Source organism: Onychostoma macrolepis, chromosome 03 (genome assembly GCF_012432095.1).
Source record: "Onychostoma macrolepis isolate SWU-2019 chromosome 03, ASM1243209v1, whole genome shotgun sequence".
NCBI lineage: Eukaryota > Metazoa > Chordata > Actinopteri > Cypriniformes > Cyprinidae > Onychostoma > Onychostoma macrolepis.
Genome location: NC_081157.1, coordinates 14,363,066 through 14,388,898, shown reverse-complemented (window position 1 = coordinate 14,388,898; position 25,833 = coordinate 14,363,066). Strand labels below are relative to the sequence as shown.

The 25,833-nt window shown below is 36.7% G+C and overlaps 1 protein-coding gene across 1 annotated transcript; it reads right to left on the bottom strand.

Annotated features, from left to right (window-relative positions):
• Positions 1-4,647: 4,647 nt before the first annotated feature.
• Positions 4,648-25,433, bottom strand: LOC131537170 (NACHT, LRR and PYD domains-containing protein 3-like). The gene is made up of 11 exons (XM_058770461.1): positions 25,331-25,433; positions 23,138-23,332; positions 22,911-23,027; positions 20,760-22,601; positions 20,420-20,593; positions 14,184-14,357; positions 12,991-13,164; positions 11,852-12,025; positions 9,586-9,632; positions 8,925-9,513; positions 4,648-8,413 (listed from the first exon to the last, which is right to left on the bottom strand). The coding sequence occupies exons 2-11, from the start codon at positions 23,287-23,289 to the stop codon at positions 7,225-7,227; spliced, it is 4,632 nt and encodes a 1,543-aa protein (XP_058626444.1). The 5' UTR covers positions 23,290-23,332; positions 25,331-25,433; the 3' UTR covers positions 4,648-7,224.
• Positions 25,434-25,833: the final 400 nt, after the last annotated feature.

Here is a 25,833-nt window from a genome sequence, read left to right as displayed (position 1 = left end):
ATGTGTTGTCACTTCCAGGGCTGGATAGTAGCATAAACTAATGTCCACTCCATAGACACATAGAGGTTTACAACACAACTTTGAAAACTTCAACAACGTTTATAAGATTGTTGAAAATCATTTTCAAATGAAGCTATCTAAACTTGATAAAGGTTAAAAATTCTTCTAGGAAAATTACATCTTCAACTATGAAGGTAAGTTTAATGTAATCGTTAGATATCTGGCTAAACCATTACTTTGTCTAGTGTAATATTATTATTATTTTAGTTATTAATTTTGATTTGTTAGATTGCTGTTGCAGTCAGATTATGCTAATGCTATGTTTGTATTGTAGTCCTAAATTGTAGACAGTGATATGTGGTTCCTAGAGAGCTTGTAAGTAAGAACTCACCACAATAATTGAAAAAGACACCGGTTTAGTCGCAGTCTGCTCTATGAAACCAAATGCATTTACCACGCATTACATAGAGTAGATTCCATGTGGTGTGTGTGTCATGCAAGAGGAGAAACCTCCAACCAGGCATGAAGTGTCCAAATAATTTCTGCAATAAATTGTGAACTGGAACTAGAGTCTGAAGTTCTACTTGAATTATCTGACAAGATGAATGTGAATGTTTGAAATGGTGGCTTTGTTATACATCCAGATGCAGCACACCTCAGCACAAGCCCTGATGACAGAGTTTACTAAGAACCCTCCCTTTGGACTAGCAAAGGTGAAATGCCCCAATATTGATTAGATTAGATTAGATTAGATTAGATTCAACATTATTGTCATTTACACAAGTACAGGTACAGGGCAACGAAATGCAGTTTAGGTCTAACCAGAAGTGCAATAGCAGCAAGTGCAGGATATACAATGGTTGAATAAGTGCAGGACAAGGATATGTACTGAATATATGTATAAATATATATAGAAAGATGGTTATTACTATAAACAGAATTTACAGGTGAATATGTATAGTGAATAAATATACAGATGGCTATTACTATAAACAAGGTGTAAAAGTGCAGTGGAAGTGATTGCATATTACAATTAGACGTACGGTGCAAAATGCTAATGTAAACATTGATAATGTAAACAACAGTCGGCAGTGCAAATGAGCATAATCCAGTTTAGGTATGGTAGTGCAAGATACAAAAGTAAACAGTTGTTACTGTAATAAAATTTACATTCAGTAGTGCAAATAAGGCCGATGTGAGGTAGGAGAGAAGAGTTAACAATATATGAGGAAGTGGATCAACGGGGGTTAGAGTTCAGTAAAGAGACAGCTCTGGGGAAGAAACTGTTCTTTAATCTGCTGGTCCTGGTCCGGAGGCACCTGAAACGCCTGCCGGAGGGCAGGAGAGAAAACAGTCTGTGGGCTGGGTGAGAGGAGTCCTTAAGGATGCTGCGAGCTCGATGCAGACAGCGTTTCCTCTGGATGTGTTCGATGGCAGGTAGTGGAGTCCCTGTGATGCGCTGGGCAGTTTTCACCACCCGCTGCAGTGCCTTGCGCTCCGCAACAGAGCAGCTCCCATACCATACTGTGACACAGTTGGTCAGGATGCTTTCAGTGATTTCAAAATCAATAGTTTGATCGCTGGCAGCTTAATCACCACATCCACTATCAAATTACAGTGACATTTGTATTTTATGGCTTACAGTAATTGCTCTGCAGTATAGCCATTCAAACCAGTTCAATTTTTGCTTATGATATTCTTTTGTTTTATGCCTGCAGTGATTATGAGTGAAACGTCACGTCATTATTGTCTATTAAACAGTGCCATCTCGAGGAGTAAAGGTGAATTGCATGCATTGAGTCATCAGATATTTGAATATTTTTTGTGCAGAAAAAATATACTTACACTAATACACACCTCGGGTCTCAAGCGACCCTATACACTTTTTATAAAAAATTAAATTGTATTATTTATTTCTTGTTATATTGTTTATAATGAATAGATTGAGGAATACTAAGAAAGTTGATGTCTAACTTCAAAAAATGAAGGAGGAAGAGGGTAGTGAATGACGTCCCGGGTCGCTAAAGCTTTTGTTAAGTGGCTCAGACATTAAAAAGACAGACATTTTCCATTCAAATTCAATGTATTTAAAAATAGTTATTTCTATTTTATTATTATATTATGCATATTATTTTACAAACAAATCTAAATGAACATATATAAAGTATATTTTTTGCTGAGATTTGATGTTGTGACAATTTTGCGTCATCATCGCGCAATGACATAACATCATTTAGCAACTTTTAGCAACAAATCTACCTTCCTTTAGCAAATTTCTCTGAAAATTAGTTGGCAACACTGATCGTGTTCTCATTACAATGTTATGTATGTGACAGTCCCAGTCATAGTTATTAATATTCTGCATTGTTGTTTGTCCTGCTTGTGCTGCGCACTAAAGAGATAATCACCGTAGTACTACAATTAAGCGCTTTACTGCAGTGTAACTCATCCAAATGCATCATATACGAGATTATATATATATATATATAAACTGACTAAAATGTTTTGAAATCACTTGTACCCTACCTGATCGGGGAAAAAATCCAGTCTTTCACTCTGCCTGTGTCAGTTTGAGTCTTGTTAAAGATTTAAATCCCTGCCACCAAGATGCCCCTCTGTCGGTCACGGATCATAAAAAGTGAAACTTAAATCTATAGGAGTGGTTGGATTTTTTCACGCACGTTAAAATATTTATTAACTCCGACCAGCTCACTTTTTTTAAGATCAGTGTAAAAGACACTAAAAATACTCTGTTTATTTTGGTCACACAAATAAGGCCTCATTTACACTGCAGGTCTTGATGCTCAATTCCGATTTGTTGCCTATATCCGATTTGTTTGGCTGTCCGTTTACACGTTCTTTCAATTAAGACGGATATCCGATTCATGTGTTTACACTTGCCATACCATCTGAAACAAAGTTCATGCGTTGTTGTCATTTAGCGCCTCCACACATGCTTCCTCCCGAGAATAGCAAATTTGAAAAATGAGTTATTTTTATTTCCACATTCTCCATTAAAAGACAAATGATGTATGATTTTTTTTTTTAATCAGACAAAAAAATTACTGCTACACCTGTTTAAAGACGATATAGAGTCAGCAAGGTTGATTATGAGAAAGATTGAAGTTTTTCTCCAGTTCTTTTCTTATTAATAATTAGGCTACTATATTATTAATCACAATATAGGCAAGGCAAGGCAAGTTTATTTATATAGCACATTTCATACACAGTGGTAATTGAATGTGCTTTACATAAAAGGACATGAAATAGTCATGAAAAATAATCATAAAAACAAGGAATTAAAATAATAATAATAATAATAATAATAAACAATAAAAACAAAATGATATAAAAATTGATTTAAAAAGAATTTCAAACAGTTAAGAATAGAAAATGATTATACATAGTGCAATCAGTTCGGACGTAGCACAGTGCTCATTCAACAAATGCACAGCTAAACAGATGAGTTTTGAGTCTGGATTTAAATGTGGCTAATGTTTTAGCACATCTGATCTCTTCTGGAAGCTGGTTCCAACTGCGGCCAGCATAATAGCTAAAAGCGGACTCCCCTTGTTTTGTGTGAACCCTTGGTATTTCTAACTGACTCGATCCTAATGATCTGAGTGGTCTGTTAGGTTTATGTTCAGTGAGCATATCTCCAATGTATTTAGGTCCTAGGCCATTGAGTGATTTATAAATGAGTAAAAGTACTTTAAAATCAATCCTAAATGTAACAGGAAGCCAGTGTAAGGACCTGAGGACTGGTGTGATATGCTCAGATTTTCTGGTTCTAGTCAGAATCCTGGCAGCAGTGTTCTGGATGAGCTGCAGCTGTCTAATGGTCTTCTTTGGAAGGCCGGTGAGGAGACCATTACAATAATCCACCCTGCTGGTGATAAAGGCATAAACATGTTTCTCCAAGTCTTGACTGGAAACAAAACATCTAATTCTTGCAATGTTTTTGAGATGATAGTATGCTGATTTAGTTACTGATTTGACATTATTACTAAAACTAAGGTCTGTCTCCAGAATCACTCCAAGATTTTTGACTTGATTTTTAGTTGTTTGACCCCCTGGAGTCAAGGTATGCATTCACCTTGATAACTTCATCTTTGTTTCCAAATGCAATGACTTCAGTTTTCTCCTTGTTTAACTGAAGAAAGTTCTGGCACCTCCAACAGTTTATTTCATCAATGCATTGGCAGAGGGAGTCAATGGGGCTATAGTCATTTGGAGTGAAGGCTTTGAATCTGGGTATCATTGTTGTGGGAAATTACAGATGTGGTAATTGCAATCGTTGTGAGAATATGGTTAAGACAAATATATTTATTGATGTAACATCAGGACGTAAGTTTAAGGTAACTTCATGTAGGGTTTGATACATAAATATAATTTAATTTAGCTCAAAGGGAATCATTTATGATTTTATAGGGAATTTGAACAGAATCACTGTTTTGCGGCTGATCACTGAGTCAGCAGCGATTCACTGAACGAGCCGTATAACATTAATTCTGCACTGGATATTAAAATCCAAAATATAGTGAAAACACTATTAATAAGCACAGTAACAAGATCGGCAGATTAAGACATTAACTTGTAAGCACAAAACACAAGATACTTCTCTTTTCAATATAAATAGGAGTTTATTTATATAAACCTAAGACATAAACTAATCTAACCCAGGAACACAAGCATTCACACATTCACACGTTGCAGAAAGAGAGAAAGGAGGAGTTTAGAGAATGAGAATGTGAAATCCCAAGTTTATAGCAATATGTGCTATCACAGACCTGAACAACCATCAATCACTTAATTAACCCTCGCATTGAGTTTCTCAATGAGGCTACAATTTATATTAAATGCACCAGTTCAGTTAGACCTGAAGGTTACTTGCTTGCATTACCTTTTGTTACAGGGATTCCCTTTTGTCGTTGCCGTTGCAGGAAAAGGGGTTTCCCGAGTTGGTGATTGGCTGGAAGTTCAGTAGTCGTTGAAGGTATGTCTTGGGCGTTGGCTGAGGATGCGGAGTTGGTCTGGTTGAAGTTTTGAGGCGGTCACCGGTTTTGAGGCTTGTACACTCTTGCAAAGTATACTTTTGGATGTGATTTCTATAACCAGAATATGATACATTTGACAAAGAATCAGTTGGAAGAAACATTTCAAGCTAGAATTGTCAAGTTCATACATACCAAACACGAATAAACCTTAAAGTCATTCAATAGTTATTAAAAAGACATACATAATATATGCTTAAAACATGATAGTCTAATGTGTGGGTTACATACATAATAGTGTTATGCCTAGCAATGTCCTTTTAGGATGATTTCATGTGCATATGAAAAAGAAAGTCTCTGTGTAGTTCTGTGTAGGACATAGGGATATGTTCAGTAAAGACCAGAGAGAGGTTAAAAGGTCTCCTAAAGAATTTCAGTCTCAGTCTTTGTCTTGTATGTGTGGGGGAAAGTCAATCTAAAGAAGCTCGTGATTTCTCTTGTGGAACACATGTGATGTTCATCTCTTTGACCATTAATCTTGATTATTTGACGATCTCCTTCCTGCGTTGTACTTATCAATAAGTGTTCTTTTGTCTTAATGTTGCGAGCTGTTCTGTGAAAGAGGCTTGTTGGTTAGGCTTGCTCCAGACTCATGGCGCCAGAGTACCATGGACAGATTTATGAGTCCTGTTGGGCTTCTCTGGAATTTTGGCTCCTCATGTTTCGATGTTCTGATCGAATCTTAGTTTTGTCTGACTCGTTCTGATCCTACATTCATTTATTAATTGAAATACTTCATTTGTTGTGTATAGGTTGGAGTGTTGTTTTTATATAGGGATGACTAAAAGGAAACTAAAGCTGAGACTAGCAGAACATAAGAATGCTATACAAATCTGTAATCCTCAATATCCCATGGCCTTACATTATAGAGATAAAAATCATGGTAACCCCAGTACATTGAAAATAGCTGGTATAGAACATATTCCGAGCTCAATATGAAGAGGAGATAGGATAAAAAGTTTACAACAGAGAGAGTCTTTCTGGATTTACACTTTGAAAGCAACACAATTTCCAGGCCCAAAAAGTCTATAAACATTGCAGATAACATCTGAAATAAAAATGAATTTACATAAACATAACATAAAAACTAATTCTGTTTGACTGATTCGCTTCAAATCGGGTGATTTTAGGTCATCGGTTTGCATGTGACTCAATGGTGCTCTCTGCTGGTAGGGAATAGTAAGATGGCGGATCGAACACTTCCTGTCGGCAGTTTAGAACGCAACGAGTGATCCAGTCATTATATATAGATCAGTGGACTCTACACATATCTATGGTCTGCTCGTCACTCCACGGAATGCGAGAGGCAGAGTCAGCAGAGCTCACGAGCATTTAAAGCAACATGAACTAGATCAGCGTGCTGAAAACAGAGCTGATTTTGACAGGGTAAAGCCCAATTTATACTTCTGCGTCGGACCTACGCCGTAGCCTCTACGCCGTAAGCTGTGCGTCGGTTTTAATTTATACTTCTGCGTGTAGTACACATGCGGCCCGCTAGTCCGCAGTGTCCACGGGCATGTTGCTGGTGTAACCCGCAGTATCATGGACAAAGCCGAAGAAGAAGCGGCTTGTCGGAGAAGCCGTGACAGCGGCAATTAAATATCAAATCATTGCGTTAAATCGTTATTTAAAACTACAAAAAGGGGACAACAACGGAACAGGAGAAGATGGCATTCTTTCAATCTCCACAAGGACGCGTATCACGGCAGATCAGTTTGTCGCGGACAACTACTGATGTAATGCTATAGTATAATAAATGATTAGACACTTGTTCTTTGCTTTGTTTTATTTTAAATAAGAAGGTGTAACATTAAACCTATATTACAGCGCTCATAAACGCACACATAACTCAAGTGCATACGGAGGGAGGGGTTCTAGCAGATCAATCACAGCGCTTGCAGTCCGCGTAGAATTGACGCGCTGTTAGATTTTTGGAGAGGTGCAGGTCAGGTACAGCGTAGGTTATGGCGCAGGCCTGTGCATCTCTGCGTAGGCTACGGCGTAGGTCTGACGCAGATGTAAAAATTGGGCTTAAAGAAGGTGTTTTTTACACTACCATTGAGAAATTTTAACCAAAGTATGTTATAGATTTTTAATTAAGACCCTAAAAAATCATATCAACTTATGTAAAATGGGCATCCGATGACCCCTTTAAGCTTAAGGTGTAGAATCAGACAGATGTTCTGAAGTCGTAAAGCTTCTCATCTCGAATAATTGTGATTAATTTAGCTTTCACAGTGACACTGTGCTTACGCACAATGTCACAGATCTTTCTCATGCTGTCCACACTGGTTAAATTGTCATGTGTGATTTGCAAATATTGTTCCTCGTCAATTACGTCCTGCTGAAGCAGTTGATCTGCAACAGTCTTAACATTTACAACCCTCTGAATGAGATGTGCAAAATTGTTATCAAAAAATGCTGCTTTATCTTTATCGCTATTCAGAAGCAGATGCTGCTCATCTTTCTTCGTATTTATCTGATAAAGTTCATCTTTCTCAATTGTTGCAGTCCAGACAATGTTGCAGTCCGGACAATTATCCTCATCTCTAATAAGAGTCATTTCAAGATCATTCTCCAAGTGCATCTTGACCTTGAAGAAATTTGGGACAGTATTTCTTCTGAGTGTGATCCCTTCTTTGGGATGGACAGAGGCACCAGCAACATTAAGAAAATGTGGAGTTTTCATCCTAAATGCCTTGTCAGGTCTGGGCTGCTTGATTGGATGGCTTGATTTTTCTTCTTTCTCAACAACTTCTTTTAAATGTTCATCAAGTGGAAAAAAGTAGACATGTAGAATGAGAGGATCTTTAGAACACATGTACAGAAGAAGATCACAGTGTTCATCCCATTGCATTATCCAACTTATAATTATCGTTTTAAGAGAGAATGATGGTTGGACAATTTTAGCATGAAATCGGGTCAGCTGCACAGGCTCTACATATATTCCCTCATCATTTACGCTGAGCACTTTCACAGCATCCTTGAGAGAGGGGTCAGAATTTCCTAAACAGGCATAATGTGGCAGATGAACTTCTTCCAGTTTCCCTGAGATCACCGTCACGTCAATCACTGGACCGATTCGGTTATACTGCAGACACTCCAGTTGTGTGTTGAGGAACCGACCGTCTACGACATGATAGTGAAAGGTGACCTCACAGTCACAGAGCCATCGCATTCTGGTCCTGATACACTCGTAGCGGCCTGGGACAGTGCTGACCCCGAACTTTGACATGCCTTCCTCTGTATAGGTTGACGGCTCAATCTGAACCCACTGATCAGAATCAACTATATTGATGCAAGACTGACAGGTCAGCAGTGGCTGAATATTGAGCTCAGAAGGTTTGGGGTTGGAGAACCTGTAGAAGAGGTAAAAAATAAATAGTGAGAAGTTTGTATATAAACAGGGTAGAAAATTAGCTCTTAAGACTTTTAATTGCACCAATGCATGTCATATTATTATTATTATTTTTTTTTTTTGACCAAGGCTAGTCTGCTCTTGTTGATGATAATTTAAATTCAGTGATATACAAACAACCAAGGAAAGCTAAAATGAAAATCTGTCTAGACTCGCACAAGGACATTTGCCTCTGATGGAAACAAGCTAACTGAGAAATAAGTGCTGTTTATCTAAAATAACAAATATTCACAAAAAACATATAATTAATGCATACAGTTTAATGGCTGTTAAGGAGAATTTATTGTCTTTATTGGCAGTTATTGTGTACCCTTTGCTCATATGCTGAGACACACACATGCACAAATTGTGTGTGTCAGAGAGAGATAAAGAGAGCATAATGTACACATGAAACCAACCATAAAATAAATATTTATATATGATAATTCTATTTATGTGTGATAATAACTCACCCGGTTATGTGTGTATCTCTCTTGTTTCTGACAGGAGGCTGCTTATAGAGGCTGTTAATGTCATACAGAGAGACTGAGGAGTTCAAATAATAAACCCCAAATCCAGCATAGAGAGGTTCAGTGAATGTGTTGTTGAATGTGTGTATGTGTGTGAGTGCGTGTGTGTCAGAGACACTGTAGAAGGACAAAGTGCCAGCTGACACATCCACATACACTCCTACTCTATTAGAGGAGCGTGAAAGAGCAGAGATGTCAGTTGAATTGTTATTATGACGGGCAGTAAACTTGGCTTCAGTGCACAACAGGCTCCAGGAGATTTCATTGCGTCCAAACATACAGTCACGACTCCGTCCTTTCCTGCCGATTCCTTTATATGTCACTGATATAACAGCTTCAACTCCACTCCATTCAGCCTCCCAGTAAGAGGGTTCGGTCAGACTCTCTCTACACAGAATCTGATACACATCAAATCTCTCAGGATGTTCAGGATATGACTGATCTATTTCCACATATGTCACCGTTCTGTTCTCCTCAGACAGAACGAGTTCATTGTTTGCTGTATTTGGATCCAGTGTGAGAAAACAGGCATCTGAACACAAGAAGAGAGACGTTTATAACACAATACCAGTCACTGAAGGTGTGTGTGTGTGTGTAGACGTACATTTCTGTAGTCCTTCTGTAATCCTGAATTCTCCTCCATGAGCCACACTATAAAAAAATAAAAAACAGTGTCACATTCCACACATCTGATATGATCAGTAAATTGATGGTTAATTTTTTATAGCCAATATGGGTTATTTGAATATTTATGTCCAAATAATTGATATGCAGAATAATTTTAATTTAAGTTAATTGTAAATTGTAAATTATTTGTTACATTTCATTGTCATATTACAACAATAAAAACATTGTATGTATGTTTTTTTTAAAATAACAACAACAGTACCATCAATAACATTATCAATAGGCAAAATTGTTTTAGAGAACATAAATAAATAAGAAGGGAGTCTGTAAACTTTGTATAAATGTGTGAAGCTCTAACTGAGACATTTAATTCATACATTTAAAAAATTACTTGTGGGCCACATGAAATGAGGTGGTGGGCCTGGGGGCCTTGTGTTGTGTTTGACAATGATATATTTTTATTTGTTTATGGTATATTTTTATCTGAATGCTATAGGACCTGATTTACAAACAATGAACACAATAGCTAGCCTATAGACTATTTTAGTTCTCCTCACTCCACAACAAATCCTTTACATTTAACGGTATTCAGAACAGAACAATAATTAAAAATATAAGTTGCCAGATTAAGTTGTTAAAATATAAGTAGCAAAACTAATAATAAATGCTGTTGTTCTCACATAGCCTACCTCTCTCATTCAGCACAAATCCAAATATTTCCATATTTGAGATGTATTTGAATGCTAAACTATTATTTATTATGTAAACCGGTCTTTGTACTTAACCCACTTTCCGCAAATAAAAAGCATCCTCTTCACATGAAAAAATCATTCTCTTCACATGAGCAAATATGCTTCATGGCCTGAGCTCAGGCTGAATGGCATAGATTGTATTATGGACTGTTTTAATTAACCAGTGTATCCAGTGCTTAATTTGTAAATTGCGAGGTCCCGGAACAAAGCGATGTGACAGATCTGGCAAGTGATCGGAGGAGGGAGAAGTAATGCCGCATTTGCGCAATCACATTGGAGGACCAACTTGAGTGATTACCAGCTTACATTAGTTGCTTTCATAGTGTGCACATGTACTCCAAAAATCATTATTTTATTTCAACCAAAACATTTTTTAGTGTTTGTGTAGTTATTGTGTATCCTCCTGATAGGACAGTCGCAACAACCCAGTGTTTGTAATGAGCAGTTTATTTTGCATCCTCTTCAGGTGTGAGAGTAGTTCTCAGTGCCACTGACTTGCAGTTCTTTGGTAAAATATAGGTTTGTGTATTTTCTAATTAATCTATAAAACCGTTTCTTTGCTGTAAATCATTTTATGTTATGAAAGCAAACTAAAGAGACGCAATGTCAATCACTTACATGAGTCGAATCTGTCTTTTCACAACGATAAATGTTTAATAGGTAAAATTTGTTGTATTTTGAACTGTATTAGTTATGTAGTTATTAGTTATAAATGGTTTTGATATATAAAGACTGGAAACACAACGTTAATCTGAAGTTAAACCTGCCTCCTGGTAAGTTTAATTTAAGCCTCAATTTAGTCCTGAAGTAACTCTAGTCTTCCTCCAGGAAATAAGCCTATTAAAATCTGGACTAGAGTAAGTCTAAGACTACTTAAAACTATGACAGAGAAAGCAGATTTCTGTTAATATGGTTTAAAGGGCCATTTTAGTCTAGGACTAGGTTTAGGACCAAATTTACTAACAGCTTGTGCCAGCGCAAACCATCTTTTGGCATTAAAATAGTATTGTCAGGATTTACTGAAGACGCACAGTGAAGAATTAGCGTTGAAAAGGCGTGGACAGTTATTTTTGCGACTGACCTTGAATATACATTTGTAGGAGTTTCCCTTTCAGGCTCAAAATTTATGGGAGGAGAGTATTAAAATGAATCACGCAACGCAATTTACAACTTAACGTTTGCGCTCGTCAAATTACTGGTATTTGCGCCGTTATTTAACGGCCAAAAAAAGCAGGCACTAATTTGCGCTGCACTTGGTAGATTGCTTTGGTCATTATGGAAATGATCTGGTTGTGTCTGTGTTCTTTAATGTGCACCTTGTCAGTAAATTTTACCCTCCCATCAGTGCTTTTATGGAATTACGTTGTAACGCTAATTTGCCCTGTTAAGTAAATCTGTCCCTATATCTCTGTCCAGGAAACCACCCCTTTCTCAGTAAATTTCTTTAATAAACACACACACAGCATCCTTGAGACACACACACACACATACTTGAGTTTGTCCAGTGCGCAGTTGAGATCCACCAGATTTTCAGAGAGCAGCTTGACTCCTAATTCTCCTGGGTTATTGTAGCTCAGATCCAGCTCTCTCAGGTGTGAGGGGTTTGAACTCAGAGCTGAAGACACGTAACCACAGCCTTCCTCTGTAACCATACAGCCAGATAACCTAAAAACACACACAACAAGCCCATATGGCAATAGTTTGGCAATTGGATGTCACTGTCACAAAGTCACCTTTGCAGTTTGAACTACAGAAGATAACAAAAGTAACAAAAACGTCTGTGGAAATGTATCAGAGTACAAGTATAAATTTTCGTAAATTAACAGAAACAACTGTTTGAGTAAAGTACAAATTGCTGCCTTGGTATTCTTTTATTTGTACTCTGACTGTTTAAAATTAAATACTACTGTCTTTTCCAGTAAAATCGATTCAATTCTAGTGGGAGGTCACACCTGTATTAATCAAAGCATTTAAACAAAACATTTAAACATCCTTTTTATTAGCAATTGGTTAATAGTTTCTGAAGGTGTTTCATGTTTCGGATAAAAAAAAAAAAAAGATGAGAGCTTAATATTGGATGTAGAGGGTAAGAAAGCAGCAGACCAGAAGACTGCCACTATTGCAAGAGGAGCAGGCAACTCCATAAAGCACATTAAGACCCCTAAAAGCCATGTGACTTCAAATTAAATTGAAAAGTCTCCAAAAAAAAAAAGAAAAAAAATAGGAAGCTTGCTGCCTTATGCGAATTGAAATAAAGGAACTTGAAACTGCTAAGAGTCCAGAGTGCATTTTGAGTTCTGATGGTTTTGAGCTCAGCTATAGTGTCCTACATTTGATGTTGATGAAATAATATAACTCAATATGCTACTCAGATAATCAGTCTCCTTGGTACTATACATGAAAATGCACTATACTAAAAATACTGGTATCTATATCATTCACAATTTAGTTAGTATTAGTACTCCTAAACAAATCATTAAAAAACACAAACAGATGTTTTCAGTGAAATACTGGAACAAATATAGCACATGGATTCTGTTAAAACATTGCAATTCAAGAAAGTCAAAAGCAGAAGTAAAGTGTCATGTTTATTTTAAATAGAGTAAAAGTTTATCTGTGTTCTTAAATACCTCAGTGTGTCTAGTTGACAGTGTGAACTCTTTAGTCCAGCAGAGATCATCTCCACTCCTAAATCCTGCAAGTCATTGTTACTCAGGTCCAGCTCTCTCAATGAGGAGTATGATAATTGTAGAGCTGAAGACAAACTTTCACAGCACTGACCAGTGAGATTACAGAAGGCCAAACTAAACAGAAAAAAAAAACAAAGCAGAACGTAATTAACTCTGGTCGCAACACACATTAAACAGAGATGCTGTTTTCTGACTGACTGACAGACATTTACAATCATCACTTCTGCCTTAACATCACAAAGATGTTAATATGATTGCATATTAAAATTATTCATTATAATTACATAATATATAATTATATGCACAATTGCTTAAATGTATATGTTGTTCAAATGATTAACTAATTTATTAATTACAATGCCGCCTTTATAGAAGTGCTTCTAATTTTTGCCATTTTTTTTACAATGCTGTGGTGGTCTTTTTGGACTTTCTTGGGGACGCTAAAGCACCTGCTAGCACCTCCCCAATTGCAGTTTCACTAACATGTTTCATAGCATGCTATAGGCCTTGAACCTGAGTTCATCAGTAGTGAACAGCCGCTGACAGACAATGTTGATGATCAGCATTGTGGTACCAACAAAGCCTCACTGAATTTAATTTTTAATTTTTTTTTAAACAGTCCTGTAACTCTGCATTTGTCCAGTCAGCTTCATGGCACAGGCCCCAGATATAGGGGATTTCTTTGTCATTGTTTCCACCTGTAGTCCTTTTCAGTGCTTTCCTCTTGTTGTTTCAGTGGTTTCCTCTGTATCTATGTTTGTAAATATCTCAGTAAGCTGCTATTCTTTAGATAACATATTTTTTCTTATGTGTCTTTGAAATTTGTTCACTTAATGGTATACCTTGTATTGTGTTAAGTTGGTAAGTTAAGATCAGTTCCTGTCTTGTATTTTGAAACAGTCATTCAACACAAAACTCTTAATCAGTATATTTGTCATGTTTTACAATAAAAATATATAAACATTCAACAGATAAGGATTTAGTTGGGAAACTTTTGTTTCTTAAAATAATTACACTGTTATTCAGCCAGCGGGACACAGTTATTGGAGAATACATATTTTAAAATCTGAACTACAATTGCATATAAAAATGCATATTTAAACATAGTGAATGGTTAAATGTAAAAGTCAAACCCCAGTATCTCCAGCTGACAGTTTGGACTCTTCAGTGCATCAGAGAGAAGCTTCACTCCTGAATCCTGCAGGTCATTGTTACTCAGGTCCAGCTCTCTCAGATGGGACTTTGATGATTGTAGAGCTGAAGACAAACTTTCACAGCACTGACCAGTCAATCTACAACCTGCCAATCTAAACAAGATTACATATTTAGTAATTAAAACCTGTTAGAACAACCATTAAATGAAAATGACTCAATCTGACTAACATTTACAATTACCACATTTGTCTTAAAATCATTATAAAATTCTCAAAAATCTATGTATGTAAATATGTAATGATTGATGACTTACTGATTAATTATTAGAAAAATGATACACATATTTTTGTCAATTATTCCACTTATTGTTACCACACCTTAAGACACTGGGTCTCATTCATTAATAATTGCGTGGATTATTTTGTATTTGTACACAGAAGAACTTCTCATGAAAAATTCACAACAATTTCATACGTATATAAATTCGTTCTTAACATCGTTGTGATATTTGTGAATTTGGAGTACTCTAATGAATGGCCGCATACACAAAGTTAGTCATTTGCATAAAACACACCCAAACCGTCTCCATATAAGGGCTTTCCGCACATGCTTACCTTACAGCCTTTCGTTACTATACTTGCCGCTGTAAAAAAAAATTCTTGTGACATTTTATCTCACAATTGCTAGTTTTACATCTCGCAATTCTGACTTGTAAGATGTCTCGCAATTGTGAGATGATAAGTCGCAATTATCTTTTAAACTATTTTATTCTGTGGCAGAAACAAGCTTCCATACTCGCTCGATCCTCGAGCAATGCCAAGTGTGTCATTCTCACCAGTGCTCACAATAAACTTCTTTTATACAGACCCAGATTACAGAGCTCTCATTAGCAAGCTGTACATATATCTGCAATGTTCAGAGAAACCTCACAGCTGAAGCTATAACGCAGCTTTTCTCACTCTTTCACTGTATATGATGGAATAAAAACAAACTGAACACATCTGGGTAACTCAGCTTCATTGAGTTCAGGTGAATTAATCTGCATTGTTTGCAGCCCTCTGTGATCCTAAAATACCAATTTTTGAGTTCAGATCTTATTCCCTTGACACAGTCACCTCTTCTTTATTGTAACATTTGAAACATGCATTTTCTGAAAGCTACTTTGAAACAATGTGTATTGTGAAAAGTGCAATATAAAGAAAATGTGATTTGAATATTTAACCCTTTTAAACCGGCTGTGTCGGCGCTGACACATCAAACCAAGCTGTATTCATGTTACCATAACTCTTCTACTCTTCAAAATCATTCAAATTGCTCCTGACAGCAGACAACCTGCGCTTTTCAGCAATATATGGCTTATTACGGTAATTTATTGTGCTCCGTCAACAAATGACGGCAGATTTCCAGGAGAGCGGGAAGAGAGAATTTGAATGGAGAGATAGGGAGCGCGGAGTTTTGAATTGCATAAAATAATAAACAAAATGAACAAAAACATGGTGAAGGAGGAGTAAACAGCACAAGAATCGATTAGGATTATTTTTGATGAGACTTTGGGAGCAGGCTGAGTGAGACTTTTTCACATGTGGTGTGTGCATCGAGTCCGTGCGTGTAAATGTATGGGTGCATGCATGTACATGCATATATAAATGTGTGCGTGTATGAACAAAAAAGCCTCCTGAATGAAAACAGTGCAACCCATTGTCCCAAAAATACTTGTATATATGTATTATAGTTGAATTTTTAAGTAAGAAGTGTTGGATTATTTCGATCATGATTTTTCTATTTTTTTCTAAATAAAAAACAAAAAAATTATTCCTGTTTTTTTTATTTTTGTCTATTTAAATTCTGTTTACAAACGCACCACACAAGATTAATAAGATTTTTTGAAAAACATTTGTTTTCTGAAAAAAATTACACCTTGCACTTGAAAATAGCACATTCTGTTAGAATTTTACAGTCAAATAAACAAAATATGTGAAAATGACCTATTTTACCCTTAGGTTTTAAAGGGTTAACAAATTAATGAAGGAATCAGATGTCATACAGTGACAAATCATTAAAATAAAACAACCAAAGATAAAGAAGAGGTGCACATTCTGAATATATATATATATATATATATATATATATACAATGGTGTGAAAAAGTGTTTGCACCCTTCCTGATTTTTTATTTTTTTGCATGTTTGTCACACTTCAATGTTTCAGATCATCAAACAAATTTAAATATTAATCAAAGATAAGTAAACACAACATGGAGTTTTTAAATGAAGTTTTTTATTATTAAGGGAAAACTAAATCCAAACCCACATGGCCCTGTGTGAAAAAGTGCTTGCCCCCTAAACCTAATAACTTGTTGGGCCACCCTTAGCAGCAACAACTGCAATCAAGAGTTTGCGATAACTTGCAATGAGTCTGTTACAGCGCTGTGGAGGGATTTTGGCCCACTCATCTTTGCAGAATTGTTTTAATTCAGCCACATTGGAGGGTTTTCAAGCATGAATAGATATGCCACATCATTTCAATTGGATTGAAGTCCAGACTTTGATTTGGCCACTCCAAAACCTTAATTTTGTTTTTCTTGAGACATTCAGAGGTGGACTTGCTGCTGTGTTTGGAATCATTGTCCTGCTGCAGAACCCAAGTGCGCTTGAGCTTGAGGTCACAAACTGATGGCCGGACAGTCTCCTTCAGGATTTTCTGATAGAGTGCAGAATTCATGGTTCCATCAATTATGGCAAGTCATCCAGGTGCTAAAGCTGCAAAGCAGCCTCAGACGATCACACTACCACCACCATATTTTACTGTTGGTATGATGTTCTTTTTATGAAATGCTGTGTTGGTTTTACACCAGATGTAACAGGACACACACCTTCCAAAAAGTTCAACTTTTGTTGCATCAGTCCACAGAATATTTGCCCAAAATTCTTGGGGATAATCAAGATATTTTTTGGCAAATGTGAGACGAGCCTTTGTGTTCTTTTAGGTCAGCAATGGCTTTTGCCTTGGAACTCTCCCATGGATGCTGTTTTTGCCCAGTCTCGTTCTTATTGTTGAATCATGAACACTGACCTTAATTGAGGCAAGTGAGGCCTGCAGTTCTTTAGATGTTGTTCTGGGTTCTTTTATGACCTTCTGGATGAGTTGTCATTGCGCTCTTGGGGTAATTTTGGTAGGCCGGCCACTCCTGGGAAGGTTCACCACTGTTCCAAGTTTTCTCCATTTGTGGATAATGGCTCTGACCATGGTTTGCTGGAGTCCCAAAGCCTTAGAAATGGCTTTATAACCCTTTCCAGACTGATACATGTAAACTATTTTGTTTCTCATCTGTTTATGAATTTCTTAAGATCGCGAAATGATGTGTTGCTCTTTAAACATGCTTCACTTTGTCAGACAGGTTCTATTTAACCCTCTGGGGTCCGAGGTCATTTTGGGGCCCTTGAGATGTTTTGACATGCCCTGATATTTGTGCTTATTTCAGCTACTTAAAACATACTATTGACCAACATGTATTTTTTTTTGTATTCAGCACAAACTGTGCTACAATAATATGTGACCAAGATGGATGTACATGTTTGCATTTTTTAGAAAAAAAATATTATGCGTGGTTTGTAAGTTTTGGGAAAAAAAATGTAGCTGAAATAAGGCCATAAAACCCACACTAAATAGTCCTGACCAAGACTTTTGAGTAATCAGTCTTGTAGGCTAGAATATTTACTTCAAAATTATGTGAAAATCATTCTGCTTACTCATTCACAGAAAACAATATATTGATTTAAAATTTTCAAGACATGTTTTGTCATCGAGGGTCTATATGCGAGGGAGTGGTAATGGCCATGAATATTAAGTGAGTTTCACCTGAGAGACAAAGGGCCCTCCCCTATGGGCCCCTAATGGCCCATCAGTGTGACTGTGACTGTGAGGCAGGTAAGAGAGAATGTGAGGAGATTGAAAAAAAGGTTTTTAAATTATTTGTATTTTATTTACAACACAGTATAATCAAAACATACATAATGAAGGTCAAAGACACATTATTGTGCACACTGATCTAACCACAGAGATGTGAACAGACTTTGAGTCATTCCTGCAACAGATTCTGTTCAACAAGTGAAACAAGTAAATCATACCTGATATTTACGTGTGTTATTTAAGTGTTTCTACTTCTTTCCATGGATTCAAGAAGAAAAAAACATAATCTAGCTTGTTTTGACATAGAATATCAGTGTAGTTGAACATCTGATGTTGGTACAGCGCTCTCAGAGGAAACCAGTTTGAAGAGACATCAGGATACATCTGGTGCTGGTATCTGATTCAATAAAATACAAACAAAAAAACATTTGTGAGCATGTTAATATCAGGAACATCTGTATATATATCATAAATATCATATATATCACTATCATAAAAAAGAGAAAGAAATCTTATATCTGAGAAACTAATTATTATTGTTTAGCACTTTATTAAAATCTATTTCTGAACAGAGTAGGCTATTAATAATAAACATGTACTAAACATACTTAGACTCGTAGCATTCAGTATGTTACAGTGTACACTCATATTACTTTATTGTTTTATATAGAGCATGAAAACATCATCGCGCCGTAAGAAATTTAAATACAATGAATTGCCCATCATATTCAAAATGTTTTACACGATTTCAAACATTGTAGTCAGGAATTATAGTTTGGGAAAAACCCAACTATGATTTTGTAGTCATATAGTCTAGTATGTATGATTTTATAGTAGTCTATGATATGATTCTGTAGCCACAGACTCAAACATGCTTTGTACAATAAAAGGATGTACTTTGTACTATAAAAAATGATATTTTATATCTGAGAAACTAATTATTATTGTTTAGCACGCTATTAAAATCTATTTGTGAACAGAGTATTAATAATAAACATGGTCTAAACATTCTTAGACGCGTAGCATTCATCATGTTGTCGTTTGGGGGAAACCCCAGCTAACTGTTAGTAAATCCATTCAAGTTTATGTCACAATAAAACGGTAACTAATGTAAAAAAGAAACATTACTTACTCATCTCCTCTGCTGGATGAAATCGTGTTCTTCTTGCGAGGGAAATCCTGCTTTTACTCAGCGCGTCTTCTTCCAGAAACGAACAGTAGCGCGATGAGGACCTCCTCTTTGTTTGTGTTGGGCGTCTGCACGCGCGCACTTACCACGTGGCTATTTACATATGAACAGCGCGAGCGCGGGGTCACATTAGAGATAATGAGTCAGACGGGACAGAATGAACATCGTGTTGGTTTCATACGGATTACTTCATCACAGAATGTTTGTTTTCATTTCAAAGTAGACACTTCAAGCTTTCTATAGATATATTTCTCATGTCTCTGTGTGAAGTATTTGCTGAGTTACAGTTCATTTTAGTGACGCGTTTCTAAAAACAGTTCGCGGAGACGGAGAAGACAGAGAGCACACCCTGTTTGTTTTCTTTATTCTTCAGAAGCACAAAGTTTAGTTGTTATTATGAGTGTATACAAATAAAAGTAGACCCCTTACAGATTCGAATGGTGTATTGCTTTTATCTGTACGATCAAAAATGGCAGAGTAATTCAAGCTCATTTCGGCCTTATCAGGAAAATCTGCCTCAAAACGCGTATACGTGTTTGTCGACCCCAGAGGGTTAAGTGATTTCTTGATTCAACAGGTCTGGCAGTAATCAGGCCTGGGTTTGGCTAGTGAAATTTAACTCAGCTTTCTAAAATAATGTGGTTAATCACAGTTCTTTGATTTAATAGGAGGGGGCAAGCACGTTTTCACACAGGGCCATGTGGGTTTGGATTTAGTTTTCCCTTCATAATAAAAAACTTCATTTAAAAACTGCATGTTGTGTTATCTTTGATTAATATTTAAATTTGTTTGATGATCTGAAACATTAAAGTATGACAAACATGCAAAAACTTAAAAAAATCAGGAAGGGGGCAAACACTTTTTCACACCACTGTATATATATAAAACCTTACAACATCACATCAAAACATTCTATGGGACATCTATGTATTTCATTCTTCTAATCCGGATTTTTTGAGGAGGCATTGCTTCCTTTGTTTGCTTAGACAAAATGCCACTGATACATTCATACATTGCTACTATATACACAGGGGAAATAAACTGCTAGCCATAGCTATGAAACACCTATCCATACACACATTTGAACTTAGTGAATGAGTGAATGTAAAAGTTAAACCTCAGTATGTTCAGTCGACAGTGTGCACTCTTCAGTCCAGCAGAAAGCAGCTTCACTCCTGAATCTTGCAGCTCATTATTACACAGGTCTAACTTTATCAGATGGGAGTTTAATGATTGTAGGGCTGAAGACAAAATTTCACAGTGCTGATCAGAGAGACCACATCCAGCAAGTCTATAACAGACAATTACAAGAGAGAGTTGGATGGTTAAAATCATGTTTTCTGTATTCAGTGCATGAAAATGAAATTGTGTTTACTTGATGACAGTTAATATCCTGTGAGACAAAGGTCTTTGTACAGACAAATCTGATTCTCTTGTGATGACAATTGAACACTTACAGAGCTTTTTTGCAGTTCATCACAGCTGGCATTAGTCTCCATCTACCTTCATCTAATGTGTTGTATTCCATAGGGTTAAACTCTTCCAGCACCTCCTCTGACATCTGAAGCATGTAGGCTATTGCTGAACAATAACCAGAAGAGAGTTTTACCTCTGAGTGTTTGTCTGATTTCACAAACTCCTGAATCTCTTGGTACAGATTCTGATCATTCACTTCGAGCAGACAGAGGAACAAATTGATGGATCTGTCAGCTGAGAAATCGTAATGTATATTGATTCTCTCTTTAATGTGTTGCATGGTTTTTCTGATAGTTTCTAAGCTGTTTACTGTGTGTGTCAGTAAAACTTTCATGAGTCTCTGATTAGACTCCAGTGAAATACCAAACAGGAACCGCAGAAAAAGATCCAAGTGTCCATTTTTACTAAGAAGAGCTTGATCAACTGCTGATGTTAGTAGCTCATAAAGAGATCCCTTATACTTATCATCAAAAAACAACTGTAATGGCTCCATGTTCTTCAATAGATGGGAGTAAAACACAAAGAAAGCAGCTAGAAACTCCTGAAAGCTCAGATGGATGAAGCTGTAGACTTTCCTCTGATTAATCACAGATTCCTCCTTAAAGATCTCAGTGCAAATCCCAGAATACACCGAGGCATCAGTGACGTCTAGGCCGCTCTTAATCAGGTCCTCCTCATAGAACATCACTTTGCCCTCTATCAGCTGTTTGAAAGCCAGTTCAGCAAGTTTAACAATCACTTCTCTGTTGGACTGCAGGAGTTTCTCTGGATCTCTCTCTTTGTATTTTTTATTTCCCATGTTTATCTGAGTGAGCAAGAAGTGGATGTACATTTCAGTCAGAGTTTGAGGGACTTCTGCACTCAGATCTTCTTTCAAGAGCTGCTGTAGCACAGTGGCTGAGATCCAGCAGAAGACAGGGATGTGACACATGATGTGGAGGCTTTTTACTTTTTTAATATGTGAAATGATTCTGCCGGCTTGTTGCTTGTCACTGATTCTCTTCCTGAAATATTCCTCCTTCTGAGGATCATTGAATCCCTGAATCTCTGTCACACGGTTGATGTATTCGGAGGGGATCTGATTGGCTGCTGCTGGTCTGGAGGTGATCCAGATGAGAGCAGAGGGAAGTAGATCTCCTTTCATGAGGTTTGAAATCAACATGCCCACTGATGAAATCTCAGTAACATCTGAAACTTTCTCACTGTCTGAAAATTCCAGCAAAATTCTGCATTCATCCAGACCATCAAAGATGAACACAATATTACACTCCTTATAGATCTTTGAGTCCAGATCTTGAAGTTCAGGATGAAAGTCCAGCAGAAGTCTATGAAGACTGTACTGATGATCTCGAATCAAGTTCAACTCCCGAAATGGAAACACAAACATGAAGTCAACATCCTGATTGGCTTTCCCCTCAGCCCAGTCCAGTATGAACTTCTGCACAGAGACTGTTTTTCCAATTCCGGCGATGCCTTTAGTAAGAACTACTTTGATTTTGTCGTTTTTCACACGTCCTGGTTCAGATAATGGTTTAAAGATGTCATTACAGTAGATTGGCGTGTCTTGTGAGTGTTGTGTTCTGGGTGTTTTCTCCATCTGTAAAACCTCATGATCTTCATTCACTCCTTCACTCTCTCCCTCTATAATGTAAAGCTGTGTATAGATCCTGTTCAGGAGGATTTGATTCCCTCGCATTTTGATTCCTTCAAATAAACTCTCATACTTTTTCTTCATGCTGTTTTTTTGTTGATCTTTGATTCTGTGTAGATCATCATCTACTGGTTGGTATGAATCCTGCTGCATGTCTCCAGTCTGACCATCTCTATCCACACAGCAGAAACAAGAACAAAAGTATAAATGAGTATAAACTTTTCACCGGCCCAGATCATCATCCTAGATTACCCAGAACAAGCTTTATTCTTCAAATGATATTTTGTAAAAATCATTTGAGTCTCTCCAAGTTTGTTTAAACTATAAAACTTGTGGTTATAACATTTTTCTCCACAAATGAGACCTCAAATCTCTTCTAATGAGAATGCTCTGAACTACAGAAAACATAAACATGACTCACAAAGGTAATTTTAATGAATATACATACTGTACATTAATGAACATTCATGTTTGTACTCACATAGGATCAGAGCTCATTGCTTCATCACTGAGATCAGGGTGATGATGTACATATCTCTCGCTCTTCGTAGACACATAGCTGGATACTGAACTTGAAGCAGTCTGATCTTCCTTTGGTCTAGTAATGCAAAAAACACAAGAATTCACATTATTTTGCTTTATCAATGACAAATTATATAAATAAGTTATAATTCTGTCTCTTGTTTCCAGTACTGGCTATTTTCTCACCTAGGGTTAAAGGTCCCTGTTCCTTCACTAAACTGAAGGGGTTTTATTATGGACTGATCACTCTTCACAGATACACCGCTTGGCTCTGGAGATGTTGGTCTTTGTTTCTGATGAACAACGTTCTCCTCCTCTTTCTTTTCAAAGAGACTCATTTTAGAGGCTGTGTTCTTCTCTGTCCCCACAAAGATTTCTGTTCTGCATTTTGAAATACAATGACACACAACTCAACTGTCATCTTCAGACAAACTGAAAAAGAATGCATTTTCTTCAATATACAGTGCATGCATAATTTAATTTAATTAGTGAATTATTTTAAGCAGTGTTATGATTGAACTTGAAATGTGAAGTTGTCATGATGAATTAAAATCTGTCGTTGTGACAATTACATATTTCTATATTTTTTTTATGAAGTGGACTATAGGTTCAGTTTTGTTTTCATAAGGCACACAATGGGTAAATGAAGCTTGCAAAGCACTTCGTTTCAGGGATGAAAATTTTCGGGGTGTGAAGGTTTAGCTGCAACAGCAATACAAAGTTCCGTACCGCAGTTTACAGTGCTATTGTAAATGGTGGAAAAGATTGGAAGCACTTCCAATTTTGGATGTAACCTTTTTATGGCATTCACTACAGATTGAGTGGTTTTACTGTTCATATGATCTTTTAAATCTGTATAATCTCTAAATAAGTTAACTAGGGCTGCAACTCATGATTTAAAAAAAAAAAATTAATCAAGTTTTATTTCTGTATTTTTTTTTTTTTTTTAATTACACATCCTGCCAAATGTTGTCCTTCAAAAACTGTGCAAATTGAAGGATATGAAACACATAATATAAACATTTAAAATATACATTCTAAAACAACAACAGTTTTATTTAAGTAGGCCTGGGGAATAAAACCATGTTTATTGACAGTATACCTTTATCGATGGCAATAGAAAAGTGTTTGTGGCGAGTGGGGCGGGGCCGAGAGCCGTGGGAACTGAGCGAGGCCGGTGTCGCTCATTATCATTAACTCCACCGGCCTCGCTCCGTTCCCACGGCTCTCGGCCCCGCCCCACTCGCCACAGTGTTTTATATAGCACACGATAGTTTCATTTAAGTGCATTAAAATGTACATAGACATGAAATCACAAGTTTGGTTGTGGTACTTTTATTTATTTATTTATTTATTTTTTACATAAATCAGAATTTTTTTGTATTTTGTGTACAGCATTTATTTTTACCATACCTACTATACCATACATAGTTACTTATACTTGTACTGTTGTTTTTCCTTTTCTTTCTTTCCAGCAGGTTGAAATAGCTATTGGTGTGTGTAAGAAAGTGGTGGCAGCATTTTCTTATTCATCAAAGAAAAAAAGAGGGATCTGGAAGCAGTTCAGGCAAAGCTCAATCTCCACAAACATCAGCTTGTTCACCCACCAGATGGAGCTCACACCAGAAGATGTTTGCAAGAGTGATGGAACAACAAAAGGCCATTGCTGAAGTCCCAGCTTCAGACAGAAACACCCAACACATGGTGCCAACATGGCAGGACATTGATGTCTCAGAACAGGGGTGTTACATTCGGGGCCTGGCCAAATACCCACACTTGTGGTCTTGTCCACTTGAGAGCATGCAACAGGAAGTGCAAGACTGTCCCGAGTCTTAAAACGCCAAAACGCAGTGCCCTTAATGCAAACTAAATCCACACAATCTAAGCATATCCCATCATGCATTATATTCTGGAAATGAATTGTGAGACTTTTTGCTGATCTCTCGCAAGATGTCACGGAAACCTTTCTAGTTTAATAATTAGATATTGCATATAATTTGGTTGTCAAACATAAAGTGATATACACATTTTATTGGTGCAAAGATGAGCATGTGAATTTCGTACAACATTTGCAAATGCTTTTTATCACTTAATTAGAAGCACCATTAATTAAATTGTAATTGTGTTCTCAGCTTTAAGGACTACCAAACAGATGCTTAAGCCTTGTTCAGACTGTCAGTCCAAATCCATTTTTTGTGCATATTTAATTGGAATCTGATTTAAATTTTTGACTATCCACACTGGAAAATAAAAGCCAAAGCTATGAATTTCTCACTATGTAAATAATCTCACTTTGTCTTTGATCATAGTGTAAATGTTAAGTATAAAATAATAACCTGTAAAAACTCCAGTAACATTATAAGAAGTTCATGAACTTACCATGAGGATTTAAGTTTGAGTTTCTTATGCTTGAGATTCTTACACTTTCAGTTTGTTCAGCTGAAGTGAAATCCATGCAGGTCTGAAACTGATGACTCATTTCCTCATTTCCTCTGAGTAAATCATCTGTCCTCCTGCAGAGGGCGTTGCAATCCCTGAATATTGAGTCAGCCTCAATATATATGTGATTGGTCCATTTTTGTCAGCGTTGTAGAAAGTAACAAGCCCCACATGAGCACACAGCTCATGCCCATTGTCAGTTTCAGCAGCAGCAGCAATAATGAACATTATTAATCCAGTAGATGTCAGTGTGCTGTTAGAAACCCGATCACAGTTAAGAATTTGATAAGCCCACATCTCTGAGATCTCACATCTTTCTTTAAAATTGGGTTTATTTAAAGGATACTTCTTTAGCTACTAAAAAATATAAATTGTGAGGTTTGATGTAAAGGTTTGTGAACTGACTATAAATGATAAATTATCAATGAATTCAAATACTAAAA

Bases quoted from the DNA above. Each gene is read 5' to 3' on its own strand.
- LOC131537170 (XM_058770461.1), bottom strand. From the start codon at position 23,289: ATGAGTCTCTTTGAAAAGAAAGAGGAGGAGAACGTTGTTCATCAGAAA. The intron at 14,358-20,419 runs GTTTAACTTTTA...AATCTTGTTTAG, and splicing joins TGTCGACTGAACATACTGAG to ATTGGCAGGTTGTAGATTGA. The intron at 12,026-12,990 runs GTATTTAAGAAC...GTGTGTTTTTAG, and splicing joins TGTCAACTAGACACACTGAG to GTTATCTGGCTGTATGGTTA.